Genomic DNA, 15,724 nt, shown 5'->3' on the forward strand with positions numbered 1-15,724 from the left:
AATCATCATCAATATATGATTGAGCATCAGTATAATGCAAGCAAGTAAAGCATCACCATAGAGTCCAATTATGAAAGAATCCAATACTTCTGAATATTAGTGTGTAGGCAATAGAAATAACAGGTCAGAACGGAAGCAACCACCGCTACATTCACTTGCCTTCATCGAAGAAGAAGAAGAAATGTACTAGGCATGATCTGGAGTGTAGCCACCTGCTAGCGGGCATAAAACTTAGTACAAATATTTCACAAACATTTGCCAACAATCAACAAATCGCTCCTACACTTGAAACCAAGACCTGGTGGAAAGCCTCCCACCCTGAACCACATGCCATACAGCAGCAGCGTTGTTTGTTAATTTTGTATCTTTAAAATTATAACAGTGGTGATATCAAACAAATAATCTAGAAGTATCTACACAAAATACCCTACAACTTCGGTATTCAATGGATAATTAAATTCTGCAATCTATAAGTTCTAAAACATCTGACAAGATAACTGTCTGAATCTGTTTCAGACAGCAGCGTAGTTAACTTCAAAATTCGATATCTCACAAACCACTCAACCAAAAATCATGAAATTCTACTGGCAGTAATAACTTTTATCCCTCTATAGAAGTCTCCATAGCTGGAAGAGCCAATTCGGCCATTTACCTCATGAAACCTACCAGTGAACAGACCCGCTCATTTTTGTCAGGCAAACAGGAACAGCCACAGTAAAACAAACATAACTGAAGTTTCATAATTTATATGAATGCAATTTTTAACAATCTGGAAATCTTATGAAATTATCTACAATTTTTCTTACAAACTCATGGTTGAATTCTGTTGATAAAATTGCCTAAATCTTAATAGAACAGATTCTGCACAGAATTATGAGACTGAAAAACTGCTATAATCAAACTGCAATAACTTTCTAATCTAATGTCCAATTGAGGTGTTCTTTGTGGCCACGGAAACATCTACAAATTATCTACGACTCATGTATAGGCTTTTAATTTTTTTAAGGCCACTAAGACCACGGAAAACTGGCATGAACAGAAACTGTCGAATCTGCCATTCCGCAGAAAACTAAATTCGAGATCAAAACCTAACCCCACATCTAATCCTTTAATCCCCATGATCCACAACCTCCAAAAGCACATAATTACAGGGAGGAATAAGGATTTCATCCATACCTAGGGTTTTCCCCAAGAAAATCTTCAAGAAGAGATGGGAAGAACATCTCCTTGATCCTCTCTTCCTCTTCAATCCATCTTGCTCCTCCTCTTCTCGATCCTTGCTGCGTGGGGGGAGATCTAGAGGGAGGAGGAAGCAGTGGAGGGCGGCTGCAAGGGGAAGGGAGAGGGGCAGCCAAGGGTGGGGAAAGGGGGGGTTGGCGGCCAAGAAAAGGGAAAAAGGGGGCGACCACTAGGGTTTTGTGGGAGAAAGAAACGACGCCTCAGATGTCTCCTGACTTTACATCCAACGGCCCACAACTCTTTCCCTCATGCACGCACCGAAGATTAACTTTTGGTCAACATTTTTTGGGATATTACATTAAGCTTCCATCGATATCGCCGTAGACTGTTGAAAACCAGCTGTAAGTCTTCGATGAAATTTTCCGAGTTCTCCATTTTGATTACCACATCATCTACATAGGCTTCCACCTGCTTGCCCCAGTGATTGGCTAAGCATGTTTGAATGGCTCTCTGATAAGTCGCTCCAGCGTTTTTGAGGCCGAACAGCATGGAGGTATAGCAGAAAGCACCGAACGGAGTGATGAACGCTGTTTTTTCCTCGTCTTCTTTTGCCAAGCTAATCTGATGATATCCAGAGTAGCAATCCAGGAAAGACAGCACAGAACATCCAGCGGTGGAATCTACCACCTGATCTATCCTAGGAAGCCCGAAGGGATCCTTTGGACAGTGTTTGTTGAGATCCGTATACTAGACGCACATGTGCCAATCTACTTTATTCTTTTTGAGTACAAGAACAGGGTTGGCTAACCACTCGGGATGTAACACCTCTCTAATAAATCCAGCCGCGACCAAACGGGCCAGATCAACGCGAATGGCCTCTCTCTTGTCGGGCGTGAAACGACGTAGTTTTTGCCGAATCGGCCTCGCCTGGGGATAGACCTTCAGTTTGTGCCCGGCCAGTTCTCTCGGGACTCCCGGCATATCCGCAGGTTGCCATGCGAATACGTCTCGGTTATCTTGCAGGAACTGGATGAGCGCGCTTTCCTATTTGTCATCCAAGCTGGAACTGATGATGGCGGTTTTGCGTTCATCAGCGAACCCGAGGTTGATCCTCTTGGTTTCTTCAGTCGGCCGCATAGAGGTTGCGGCTTGAGCTTCATTTGCAGGTGCTGCAAGGTCTTCCTCAGGCTTAGAGTTTGCCTGTACCGAAGAGGTTGCCGACGGTTTGGTGGAGAGGGCCGCCTGGATGGCCACTCGGAAACATTCTGCGGCGCCTTGGAAGTCAGCGCGCACAGTTATGATTCTTTGCAGTCCTGGCATCTTCAATATCATGTATGTGTAATGTGGAATGGCCATGAATTTTGCCAATCCCGGCCTCCCGATGATGGCGTTGTACCCGCAGTCCAAGTTCGCCACTTTGAACCTTAGGAACTCGGTTCTGTAGTTCTCCGGAGTTCCGAAGGTGACCGGCATGTAGATGTGGCCCAGCGGGTATTCTCCTTCTGTCGACACGATGCCGAAGAAGGGAGTATCTGACTCGTGGAGCTCTTTGAGGTGAACTCCCAAGCCTTGGAGTGTCCGGGGGAAGGTGACGTTGATGCTACTCCCCTCGTCCACTAATACCTTCTTCACCCTGCTCTCTCGGATCACCGGATCGACGAGGAGCGGGTATTTGCCTGGGTGGTCGAAGTTGAGCCATTGATCTGCCCGAGTGAAGGTGATCGGGTGCTCTGACCATTGGTACGGAGCGGGAGGACCGGTGGTCGCCACCAGTATTTGGCGATCGTTGAGCTTTTGCTGTCTCCTGTTCTCCTGCGATCCGTGCCCGCGAAGATGACGTTGACCTCTCCGTCGACAAGCGGGAAGGCTCCACCTCCTCCCTCCTCCTGTTGCTGGGGTTGTCGCGGTTCTCCTGGTCCTCCCCGCGGCGGAGGAGGAGGTAGAGGTTGGAAGGGTCGGTCGTGCCCGACGGAGTGCTTGAAGTCTCTGCAGTTCCGAAGGGTGTGGCACATGTCCTTATGGTACGGGCACTGGGCGTCGAGGATATCGTCCAGCGTGCGTTCGCCTCCACGAGGTCCTCCTCGGGCACGAGAGGCGGATGGTCCGGCGGCGTGAACTTCTTCGCGAGGCCTCTTCTCCCATCGTTTGTCGGGTTGCTGGTTCGTATCGTGTCGTGGTGCTGCCGGCGCAGGTTTCGCTCCTCCGATGAGGTCCTGAGCTCGCTCGTCGGCGGTGATATAGAGGTTGGCTTCCCGAAACAGTTGCTCGGAGGTAGTCGGCGCTTTCTGTAATATGGCTCGGACGAAGGCCGAGTCGTTGGATCCTCTGTAGAAATCCTCGATCACGGCCGCCTCCGTGACCTCGGAGATACGATTTCTCATGGTCTGGAACCTTTTGAGGTACGACCGGAGAGTTTCGTCCCCCCGGCGCTTGATGGATTTGAGGTCCCATGGTTGCGCTGGTTTGTCGGAGAGGGACTGAAAGTTGGCGGTGAAGCGTCGACTAAAGTCGCTCCAGTCGTCGATGCAGTGTCGGGGTAGATGTCGCAGCCATTGCAGTGCGTCTTGCCCGAGGACAATGGGCAAGTATGCGGTCATTACGTCTTCGGACGCCCCAGCAGCTCGAGCGGCGGTGGTGTAGACGGCCAGCCAGCCTCCTGGATCCTGCTTAGGTTCATATTTGTCGACATTGGACACCTTGAAGTTAGGGGGCCATTGAATGGCCCTAAGGCGTGGAGTAAGTGCAGGCACTCCACACGTGTCTTCTTGGCGTCGAGGATGATGTCTGTCCCGGGGAGGGGAGTAGTTGTGGTGGTTCCTCGACCGTCCCCGTGGGGTACCGCCAGTCGAGGCCGTTGCTGACTCAGTTCTAGTGGCCTGACTCCGAGCTGGGATGTCGTGGTCCTTGTCGTACTCTTCCCAGCGGCGGATCTCGTTCTCATGTCGTCGTTCACGTGAGGCGTTGATGGAGCTTTGCGCGTCCCGGCGGCTGTTGATGGTGTGTCGTAGGTCGTTTGGCGGATGAGCGAGAGGTAGAAGATGGTTGGCTGCTTGAGTGAACAGTCGTCGATAGCCCTCGGCGTCGGGAGTACGAGGGAGTCCATCAGCTATCCGAGCTAGTACCCCTCCGACTTCACTCGGTGTGTTCATGGCTCGGGCGAAGTCGGGGTTCAGGTTGCGCCCGAAGAGTGGATTTTCCCGACGCTGCCTTGCCTCCTGCTCGCCTTGTTCCTGAGCCCGTCGGCGATCACGCCGTCGGGAATTCCTCCGTTCTCTGAAGACACGTTCCTCCGGAGTTTCTCCTATCTCTGAGACCTCGTCTCGCGAGACAGGCTGCTCCGGGTCTCGCTCTCCGGCCTCGTGATGTCGCCAGATATTTCAGCGTCGGTTCCTTCGTCGGCGGGATTCCCGCTGAGGAGGTTCCTCTCCGGGTGCGATCGGTTCGTCGTCGGAGACGGGGGGTGACTCCACTCTCCCGATGAAGAGGACGTCGGGGTAGAATGGTGCGGCTGTCAGGGCGATCTTCTTTCCGTTCTCTTTTGAGGGCAGAGGCACGGAAAGAACGACTTGCTTCCTCCCGGTTTTATTTGTTTCTTTCTTCCTTGCGATTTGTGTCCATTCTTTCGTCAGGGAGGTAGACAGTGGAGTTCTCCGGGTCGGCGGGCCCTCGGCCTCTGGCTTGCTGAAGGCGATCTTTTTTCGGAGCGCTAGAGGTTGCGCTTTTCCCTGTCTTACTCCGACATTTTCGGAGGTTGTTGGAGGAGACTTCTTCCTGGGCGGGTCTGCGATGCGATGTAGAGTTCCTTCTTCATCTGCTACGGATGAGATAGTTCCGAAGCAGAACACGGATCCGGGGCGGAGGGTGATCTTGCGGTGGAAGGTGACGGCCATTGAGCTAGCTTAGATCGGCGACACACCCCCTACCTGGCGCGCCAGCTGTCGGTGTTTTGGGTCCGACCGCACACCCGGGGTTGCCCCACAAGGTGTTTTTAGGAGTAGGTCGATGTTGCCGACTGTAGCTCGATGGTTCGTGCTGGACGCATGAGAAACTGTGAACAATGATGTACAGGTTCGGGCCGCTTAGAGATGTGTAACACCCTACGTCCTGGCGGGAATGCTTTATGTGGTGGATTACAAGGGAACTCTCTAGTATAGGGAACATAGAGAGTTGAGGTGGGTGGCTGAGTAGTGAGATCGATCGTTCTGAAGGGGTGCCCCCTAGGCCTTATATATTCGACCGTGAGGCAATACATGCGGCTATGATAACAATGCGCTCCTAAGAAATAGTGAACTGATTGAGTCTATCTTCCTATAGTTCTGCCGACTCATCCTCGCTTGGTTCCGTTGTACGGGGCTCCAGCGCGGGAAAGTCGGGTCTCTATTGTGGTTACTTGCTCGACGTTGTTAGGCCATCTGGGCTCGCACCGATCCGGCCTTGTGTCGATCTGCTTCACTGGTCATTCTTCCCCAGGCCCACGAAGGGATGACCTTACGATTTATTGGGCCCTCGGGCCTTTCGTGAGGTCTTTTATCCTTCCAGTGGACCCAGGGGATATCTGTCCCCCACAGCTTTTGTTGTGATTTGTTCTTCCCTTTCCCCTCTAAATTATCTTGTAATGACTTTGATTCAGGTCTTAAGTGTTGCTCCCAAAGTTAATTCCGCAAACATTTGACCACACTTCGCAAGAAGATTGCCTCTCCCTACCCCGATTCTTTTTTTCTTGCTCTAGCAACTAATCAAGATCCAGGTTTATTTTAGTGCTTAAATTACAGATATCGTCTACTGATCACCCCTTTAGGTGACTATCACTCCATCAACACAACAAGCGGGATGAATTGTGCCAAATGTGTAGGGTATACTTGTCGGGTACTGGATACATATAGTATAAATACATGTTTTTTCCTAATACAATTTTGGATAATTTTATATTTGGAACGGATACAAGTAGTAACTAAATAGTACAGCTTCAGATTCAGAGCAAGAACTATCCAGTAAATACCCGGATATTCGAGTCGGATACGGGTACGAGTACCCAATTTTCTTTTTCTTAACTTTTGCATATGAACTTGGATGAAGATAAAATTTATTTGAAAATTGTATAGCTCAAAGAGATATACAACTTTGTAGTACATTATATTTTGTTTGAACACATATTCATCATGTCAAAATTATTGAGATAATGTCCAAATTTAAATCTAAGTAACATATACTATATATGACATGTGTAACTCCAATTCTCTATAGCTTATTAATAGACTACTAGGTAGGTGCTCGTGCGATGCCACGGAACATAAATTGTGAACCTCTAATGGACTTCATTTGAGACAAGTGATGCTCAAGAAAATGGGGGTAAACTGACACAGCTATCACTTGCATTACTTGCCCTATGCGCAGAAGAATCTGACACAGCTATTACCCATAAAGATTTCCGGTTAACTTGTGGAACCGGACTTCATTTGAGACAAGACAGCAATACCAGTGTTGAGCTTGCCACTCGGCCATGGCACACGCGAGAACACGGGATGATCAAGTAAGAACTGAACATAATGCACTAATACAAAAGGCTGGCTTGTGTTCGCTTCCTTGCTCCACAGGAAACATAGCTGATATACAAATCGAGAAGTTTTACATAAAGAGTAAAAAAAGGTCCTGCTCTCGTGTTTTCGTGTAAAACTGGATTCTGTTCAGTTCTTACTGTGGAGCTATGCTTCCTAGGTAAAACTTCTCGATTTGTATAACTTCTCGATTGTATAAAAACTTCTCCATTTACATATTGGGAAGTCTATATGTAAAACTTCTCGATTTGTATATCAGCTATGCTTCCTGTGGAGCAAGGAAGCGAACGCAAGCCAGCCTTTTGTATTAGTGCATTCTGTTCAGTTCTTACTTGATCATCCCGTGTTCTCGTGTGTGCCATGGCCGAGTGGCAAGCTCAACACTGGTATTGTTGTCTTGTCTCAAATGAAGTCTGGTTCCACAAGTTAACCGGAAATCTTCATGGGTGATAGCTGTGTCAGATTCTTCCGCGCATAGGACAAGTAATGCAAGTGATAGCTGTGTCAGTTTACCCCCATTTTCTTGGACATCACTTGTCTCAAATGAAGTCCATTGGAGATTCGCAATTTATGTTTCGTGGCATCGCACGGGCACCTACCTATAAAATACAGAAAACACAAAGAAGTATTTATATTTGGTACGGTACTAAGCACTCACGTACGCACACTACAAAACGAATACGCTAGGCTAGGCATGTTGATTGGAAGAGCTCTTGCCATTGACGACATTGGAAGGGGTCGACTCTATTAGTCATGTAACGACCTACAGAATACAGATTGCATCACAGAAACACCAAACACCAGAAATCAAGTAAGACACTGGGCAACTTGAATGCAGGTAAACCGTACCTGGGGGAGGAGATCCCCCTCACCAGTAATAAAGTTTTAACAGTCAAGAGGACTATGTATTTACAGTGTTTGAGACTGGATCAACCGGCAATGATAGATCAGGTGAATATATGGCGGAGGAGGCCTCCTGAGTAAGAGAACGACTTCTCCGTCTCCTCCAGGCAGTGGTCCTTCTCCTCCCGAGACCAGCTCTGAGGAACCAACCAGTACATGGAAAAGAATTTGACAGTTAGTTTTCCTTCGAGAATCTGCCGTTCAGTTTAAAAAGCTTTGGTACTTGCGTTTGGTTCCAGAGACTTACCGAAGCGACTTGGTTAAGCTTGTTGCGGACGTTCTGCAGCAGCTGGGAGAGATTGCCCTCCCACTTGTAGAACTCCAGCTCTTTGTTGTTCAGAATCTTCTCGGAAACCTAAGATACCAGGAGCACATGGTACTGTGTTAAATGATACGAGATAATGGAGGAACAGGTAGTTTCAGACTTCTGAACTGCCCAGATCAGCAACGAAAGGTAATCATATTCCTAACCAGAAGTGCACTATAGTATCGACAAAGAAAAAAGGCACAAGGAATCGTATTCAATAGAGAATGCATATGCATGCTTGGGGATTTGATGGCATCAGACACCTGAATGTGCCAATGCTGTGTAAATTATGCTTGCCAAAACAATGTTGTGACATGATGCCATATACTACTCAGTATTTTGTCATTTTCTCAGAAGGGGGGAGGGTCACCTTTTTGCCAATCATTCGGCCTCCAGCAGTATGAGCAAAGTACACGTTATAGAAATGGCAGATAAAGGCCTGGGGGTCCTCCTCAGACAGATCTTCCAGTAGAGAAGCATATGTGGTGCCAGGGGCCGATGGTTTTGGAATTGTGTGGCCCTGTTGCCTGAACCATTCCAGATCATTTTTCAGCGCCTCTGATCTCTCCAGCCCAGTATTCCAAAACTCTGCATCTGAAACACACACCACTAAAAAATGTCAACAAGCAGCATCTTTGCAGATCCTGATGAAGCAATCGCCCATAAACTACTACTCCCTTCGTTATTATAAGACATTTTTTATAGATAAATTGTTTTTACTATATATCTAAGACATAGTGTGCATTTAAGTGCACAGTGAAATCTAAATATCTGGAAAACCTAAAATGTCTTATAATTTAGAATGAACGAAGTATGAACATAGATGAACAAATTGATCGCCCAGTAGCAGGGGCATGCATTGGTCGAGGGAGAGGATGCTACGGAAAAATTGATGAGACTTCAACAAAAAATCCGTAATTAAACAAAAAATACGAAAACAGAATTAGTATATGCAACAGATCTTAATTAAGAAATATACACTACAGAAGCGAAACACGGTATAAATAGGGAAACACAATAAGTCAGACAAGGAAACATCAATCATGCATGCAACATATCCTAATTAAGGAATATAATCATGCATGCCCTACAAAAAGGAAACACAGAATAAAAAAACACAATAATCACGCAAAGGGAATGTGCATGCACCCCTTAGCTGTGACAAAGGGGCTTCAAGAGGAAAACAGCATCATGCATTGGCATGGGTGGGCGGGCCAGTCGTGAAATAGTAGATTTGTTTGCCAGTGATAAAAATGGAGCTTAAAAAGGCCATGTGTAGAACTGCTATCATTTCGCCTCTACGCCTATTTTTTTATCTAGACTGTGGCCACAACTATAGGAATAGTCATGGAATGAAATGATCTTCCACACCAGCACTTATCATTTAAACTGAAAATTCTACGCAACCATACTCAATACATTTCAGCCACAATCTACAAAGAGAACTGTCCTATTGACATGGTAGAATAATTCCTACAGCTGTGACAAAAGGAAGTAAACTCTTTAAATTTTATCTTCCCTGCTGTGTTGAGATTGGCAGTTTGAAGTTAAAACTGTCTCTATTTTTGAACTTAAAACTCTCTCCAGTATAGATAAAAAGGCCACGTATAGAAATGCTACCATTTCGGCTCTACACCTAATATTTTTATCTAGACTGTGGCCACAACAATAGGAATAGTCATGGAATGAAATGATCTGCCACACCAGCACCTATCCTTTAAACATGCATTTGTATAGGAACTGAAAATAGGAAACCAATTTCAAACTGTAATGAAATGATCCATAATGAAATGATCTTCCACACCAGCAATTTATTCACACCAAAAAGAACTAAACCACTGTGATGTATGTGTGGAAACCAGATTTCTAGCAAATTCAGGTGCTATTTCTAGGACCTAGGAACTGAAAATAGGAAACCAATTTCAAACTGTAATGAAATGATCTTCCACACCAGCAACTTATTCACACCAAAAGGAACTAAACTATTGTAATGTATGTGTGGAAACCAGATTTCAAGCAAATTCAGGAGCTATTTGTAGGACCTAGGAACTGAAAATAGGAAACCAATTTCAGACTGTAATGAAATGATATGTAATGAAATGATCTTCCACACCAGCAAGTTATCTACACCTACCTGTCATGTCAGAGTAGGGCGTGTTGGGAGAACTTCAATTGTCAGGTTGTCTCCAGCAATGAACTTCATTGTTTGTCCATATGATACTTGGTAAAATCTAAAATGGGAGCTACACATACCAAAGCCAAAAAAAGTATGCTCCTTCCCTTTCTCCTTAGGTGCATAAGTACCATATTCTTTTGCAATACAATTACCTGGCATGTTTGTTGTCTTTCAGTTCAGTTTGGTGTCTTTCAATACAGTTTGATGAGGCTGATAACTGAAAAAAATAAACGTCTTTCAGTTCAGTTTGTATTGTGATGTCCACTCAAAACCTTCAAACATTTCCCTATATGACAGTCAATTAATTTCACTGTATGGTCGCCACTAACAAAATAAATGCCTTTCAGTTCAGTTTGTATAAAATGATCTTATGGATGCAAGTGTTTTCCATCTGAACTGAAAGCAATAGTTGACCTAGGAGGTGGCAAAAGAGAGAAAAACATGGCAAGCCAGCGATGCATGGACTGTGATTCTGCCCTGTACACAGTGAGGTTTAAACGAATCATCTAAAAAAAGAAAGATGTGAATAGACTCACATGAGAGGGTATTGCACTTCTGTTAATTAGTTGATGTGCATTGTGTTTTTGTGTAGGAATATTGGAGATGTGCCTTCAACACTCTACTCTCGATTGTCTCCAGATCAGCAACTCACTGCAGAAACAAATTTAAGATATGAGGTCCCAAATTCTCAATCTTCAAAAACTCACTGTAATTTAGTGTTGCAAGATAATGGGGATGTAACAAGTCCAGTAGTTAATATATCCATGAACTTTGCAATCCCTGCAATAATAGGTGTCCCATCAGTGCCTGTCCCACCTACTATTCTAGCCTGCAAAATGAAATTGAGGATCAAGTTATTTCTTCTAAATCAATGGACATATATTAGTTTATTATTGTTCTATTTGTCTAAAGGAAAGTAGTTTGGAAACATGATGATCTGCTCCCCAATTCCGTTTCCGCCTGGGCCGCAAATTCCTCCGCCATTGCTGCTCCCCTCGCTCCCCCTCTTCCCCCGCTCGTATAGGGTGCATGTAACAATTACAAGGGAGCATAGTCACACTGATAGAACTATGAAACTTTAAAGATACATTAGTACATACAGATGTATTGATAGCTATTTTCAAAGAACACATAAAACTTGAAATAGTATATAGTTAGTTGTCTTTAAAATAGTAAGGATCTAATAGAAAAAATGGAATTACATATCAAAATTTTGATCTCAGTGAAACAAATAGGAAATACAGAGAACTAAGTAATAACGTAATTGAAACAATTAGAAATAGCTGTCATTAGAGCCCTAATTAATTTTGATGCAACTATTTTCTTTCTATTAGACCACACGAAGAATCAAGCTACCCATCCGCCGAAACTTAAGTTAAGTCGAGTAGCTCTTGTTTAGATTATATCATCAATATATACTAACATCTTTCTTTTTTGTGTAAGGTCGCTCAAGATCCAGCTGCCTGCGATACTGCACAACAAAGTAGGCAATAATATAGAACAAATTCATATTTTTATGAACCATCAAGATCGTCCAGATGCCTGCGGTACAGCACAGCAAAGCAGTCAATAATATCGAACAATTTCGTATATTTATGAACCATCATCTATACTGATTATAATTCATGTTCACAACTGCCTTCCTCAGATTCTTTGGATAGCATCACTGAGATATGATAATACTTGAAGCGGATGAACACGGATCAATATGGGTCTGTGCCATTACTCTGCATGATCAGTAGCCTAACCTGAGAGCCATCCAACGTGACATCCTTCACATCCAGGACGCGCGATCTCTTGAATAGCGTAGCGACAGCGACGGTCTCGATCTCCCGGTCGAACGCGAGCGCGATGCCGCCACCGCGGCGGATGGCGCGCTCAGCCTCTCGCGCGAGGCGGGACGGGAAGAGCGCGCCGAAGGTCGCCGAGGGGTCATCCGAGAACACGAGGTCGAAGGCGCCGTCGGAAAATGGGAGGTGGTGGGGATCCGCGCGGCGGACAAGCGGCGGGAACTCTACGAGGTCGACCCCTATGGCGTCTCTGGTCCCCGCTACGCGGAACGCGTCAACGGCGTGGCCGGCGCCGGCGGCGAGGCAGAGGACGCGCGAAGGGGTCGCGAGGATGCCGAGGCCGCGGAGCGGCGGGAAGGCGGACGTGGCCAGGGAGGCGGCACGGTGTCTCCAGCGCGGGGAGGCACGAAGCTTAGCGAGGCGGTGGTCGGGCGGGACCACTCGGCGCGAGGCGGCGTCGCAGGAGCTGCGGGGGAATGGGGCGAGCGAGATGGTGAGGGCAGGCTGGTGGGACGCGGGGAAACAGTAGATGGATGCGTGGCGCAAGAGGTACAAGAGTGAGAGTGTGGCGACGACGGCCATCGCTATGGAGACGCGCGTGATCAGCCGTACCGCGTGCCGGTCAATCGCCGCCGGCGAGCGCGTGGTGGAGGCGGCCATAGATTGGATCGTCCGGCACGCGGAGGAGGGGGGTCCGACCAGATCGAGGATGGAACCCTAATTTTGTGGCTGCTTCACATGGATGTGTATCACGAGTTGGTGGTGAGGGGGAGGGGGCGCGGGATCACCGCCCGGCTACGCGAGGGGGCTAGGGCTGCGAGGGAGGGGGAGGGGACGCGCGGGCGAGGGCACAGAGGGGCTGAGCGGGGGGGGGGGGAGTCGGGGGTGACGCGGCGGCGGACGCGAGCGGGGGCAGGGCATCGCGACAACGAAGGAAGGGGATACGCGGGACGAGGGCGAGGATCGCGGGGGTGCGGGGAAGGCAGGGGCACATTTGGTGTGGACGCTGACACTACTCTCTTAATAGAGTAGTATAGATATATCACATGCCTTGGACTATATCCTTAGAAACGATCCCTCGAAAGGATTAATTATTCATGCATGGCATGCAACACGGCCTGCTGGATGTCGATCAAGCTAGGCGGACCGGGTCCTGCGGAAACTGCATGCCCATGCATGGCGTTGCCTGAATAGGTAAGGTTGGTGGCATGCAATGCAATGGTTGTAATTCAAAACTCTATTCCTGGCTGGTTTCCAGACGTACATTTTCTCTTTCACCCCCAGCAGGCTATTAGCGTACGTGTAGCGTCGAGTGCCGGCCTCCCCGTTACATCTCCAAGCCAAGCAGGTCCAGAGATCTCGATCGGTCCTCTTGCAGAAACGAGGAAAGAAAACATGTCTTCTCGCTGGGTTAGGGCGGAGGTATGAACTGGTTCAAATTAATTAATTAAACCCTGTGGAGAACACAGTTTTCCGTGTATATCCAGCATGATTTGATGTGTCTCTCTGTAAATGACTGCTGAAGATCATATATATGGTTCATCCTTAATTTTTCGTTCGATCTGTGTGACTGATTATATATACTAGTTATTAGGAGGAACTATATGTATGAGTCATTTATGATTTGTGCAATCTATCTCACCATCTACTATCTATCTGTAATCTGTATATAAAATACTTGTATCTCACCATCTACTATCAATCTATCTATCTATATGAGAATTATTGTCCTTGTTTTTAATAAAAGAAATCCATATGTGCGGGCACGCAGGTGTACCCGCTGTTCGCGACGACAGGGGTGGCGGTGGGGATCTGCGTGATGCAGCTGGTGCGCAACATCACCACCAACCCGGAGGTGCGGGTGACCAAGGAGAAGCGGGCGGCCGGGGTGCTGGACAACCACGACGAGGGGCGGCGCTACTCGCAGCACGGCGTGCGCAGGTTCTGGCTCTCCAAGCGCCGCGACTACATGCAGGCCATGGACAAGGTGCCCACGGACCCTAATAAGTAGACGACGACGATATACCCCAATGCATGGCAAGAAGATATATATATCAGCACAACGCAACTGCATGCGATGCTGCTTGTTGCTGCAATTAATCCACTATACTATATACTATAGGAGTATTATTAATTCCAGTTGCATCATGCATGATGATATACGTGTGTCTCTATATGCATGCGTTGGTATATACAATTCAGATATGCATGGTGTATACAAGTGGTAGCTATACGCACGTACACTACATGCAGTCATTAATTTGTACGTCTTCGCGTGCATTTGGGCTGTCAGCTTATTAATTAAAGTTCATACTATTTACTAAACGGATCTATACATGTTCAGGTTCAGCAGTAACCAAAAACTGTTCGCGCCGTCTCCAAACGTGTTTCTATTTTCGCAGCTTGTTTTCACCTTCTTGTGGTTTCATTTTTATTAATCCTGGGAAAAATCAAATGAAGAACGATTTACATTTGGGCACACCACACAGTATTCCGATCGTACAAATCGTTTTAGGTTTTTCACGCTACATTTTACTTCCTCCGTTTCAAATTATAATTGTCGAAGGATGAGAAGCTCCATCACTACCGCGGATGAATTCACGCTGGCAGAGGTTAATCGGCCGCGATGCAGATAGCCTATCACTATCACTGCTGGATGGGTGACTAGCCGCTAGTGGTCATATATTTATAATGGGAACAACATTGCCGGTTTATAGCAACAACTGGTAGTGATATTCATGATTATCACTGCTAGATGTGTCACTGCCGGTTTAGGCCACGACCTGACAGAGGCACTCATGACACCGTACCACACTCACTACCGGAATCAGCTCCTTTACCGTGTGTTCTAAACACACGGCAAAGGCTATTTTACACTCGGCAAAGACTTTGCCGAGTGTAACACTCGGCAAAGAACGCTCGGCGAACTGTACATCGGCAACAGCATCTTTGCCGAGTACTTTTTGTCGGGCACTCGGCAAAGAAAAGTCACCGTCACGGCGCCAAGTGACGGTGACGGATCCTTTGCCGAGTGCCTACGGCGACACTCGGCAAAGACTGGTCCAGTGGACCCCACAGCCAGTCCCTGTGCCGAGAGCCCTAGTAGGCACTCGGCAAAGGAGGTTTCTTTGCCGAGTGTCTGGTGGACTGGCACTCGGCAAAGAACCCTCCAGTGGGCCCCTTTGCCAGTATCTTTGCTGAGTGCCTTGGCAAAAGCACTCGGCAAAGATATCTTTGCCGGTTCCCAGGTTTCCTTCTTTGCCGAGTGTCACTGTCAGCACTCGGCAAAGATGGTTTTACCGGTTCCCAGGTTTCCTTCTTTGCCGAGTGCCATGGTCATAGCACTCGGCAAAGCAACCCTTTGCCGAGTGTTACACTCGGCAAAGTGACCAGGATGTCCCTTTTTTATTTGCTTTTGTTGTTCCATCCAAACAAACAAAAGATATATATCATTCACATCACATTATATATCAAGCACATCACAGAATGAACACATTTATCATCAACACCATATATATCACAAAGTCTCATAAAACAGATCACAAGTCTCACTAAAGTCAGGATCATCACAAAACAGATACAAGTCTGCATCATCACTAACATCACCAAGTATCTCACAAGATAAAGTGTAACTAACATCACCAACACTCATAAAGTTAAGTCTGGATCATCACAAAACAAATCATCAACGAGGTGGGCATCTGGACTGGTTCGGCGAAGGGCTAGACGAAGCATGAGGGTTGTTCGACGCCGCCGATTGACCCTGCATAGAGAAGAGATTGTATGTGTGAGAATATATGAATATATATCATGC

At 46.8% G+C, this 15,724-nt stretch overlaps 2 protein-coding genes across 2 annotated transcripts; one reads left to right on the forward strand and one right to left on the reverse strand.

Annotated features, from left to right (window-relative positions):
- Window positions 1-10,085: 10,085 nt before the first annotated feature.
- LOC109944578 (uncharacterized) lies at window positions 10,086-12,729 on the reverse strand. Its single transcript, XM_020549351.2, has 3 exons — window positions 10,657-12,729; window positions 10,273-10,337; window positions 10,086-10,187 (listed from the first exon to the last, which is right to left on the reverse strand). The coding sequence occupies exon 1, from the start codon at window positions 12,568-12,570 to the stop codon at window positions 11,824-11,826; it is 747 nt and encodes a 248-aa protein (XP_020404940.1). The 5' UTR covers window positions 12,571-12,729; the 3' UTR covers window positions 10,086-10,187; window positions 10,273-10,337; window positions 10,657-11,823.
- A 389-nt stretch (window positions 12,730-13,118) lies between these two features.
- On the forward strand, window positions 13,119-14,235 carry LOC109944579 (uncharacterized). Its single transcript, XM_020549352.2, has 2 exons — window positions 13,119-13,332; window positions 13,682-14,235. The coding sequence occupies exons 1-2, from the start codon at window positions 13,129-13,131 to the stop codon at window positions 13,919-13,921; spliced, it is 444 nt and encodes a 147-aa protein (XP_020404941.2). The 5' UTR covers window positions 13,119-13,128; the 3' UTR covers window positions 13,922-14,235.
- The last annotated feature ends 1,489 nt before the right edge of the window (window positions 14,236-15,724 follow it).

Source organism: Zea mays, chromosome 2 (genome assembly GCF_902167145.1).
Source record: "Zea mays cultivar B73 chromosome 2, Zm-B73-REFERENCE-NAM-5.0, whole genome shotgun sequence".
NCBI classification, from domain to species: domain Eukaryota; kingdom Viridiplantae; phylum Streptophyta; class Magnoliopsida; order Poales; family Poaceae; genus Zea; species Zea mays.

Coding starts and splice junctions, on each gene's coding strand:
- LOC109944578 (XM_020549351.2), bottom strand. CDS start 12,570: ATGGCCGCCTCCACCACGCGCTCGCCGGCGGCGATTGACCGGCACGCG.
- LOC109944579 (XM_020549352.2), top strand. CDS start 13,129: ATGGTTGTAATTCAAAACTCTATTCCTGGCTGGTTTCCAGACGTACAT. Junction 13,333..13,681: donor CTCGCTGGGTTAGGGCGGAG/GTATGAACTGGT, acceptor GCGGGCACGCAG/GTGTACCCGCTGTTCGCGAC.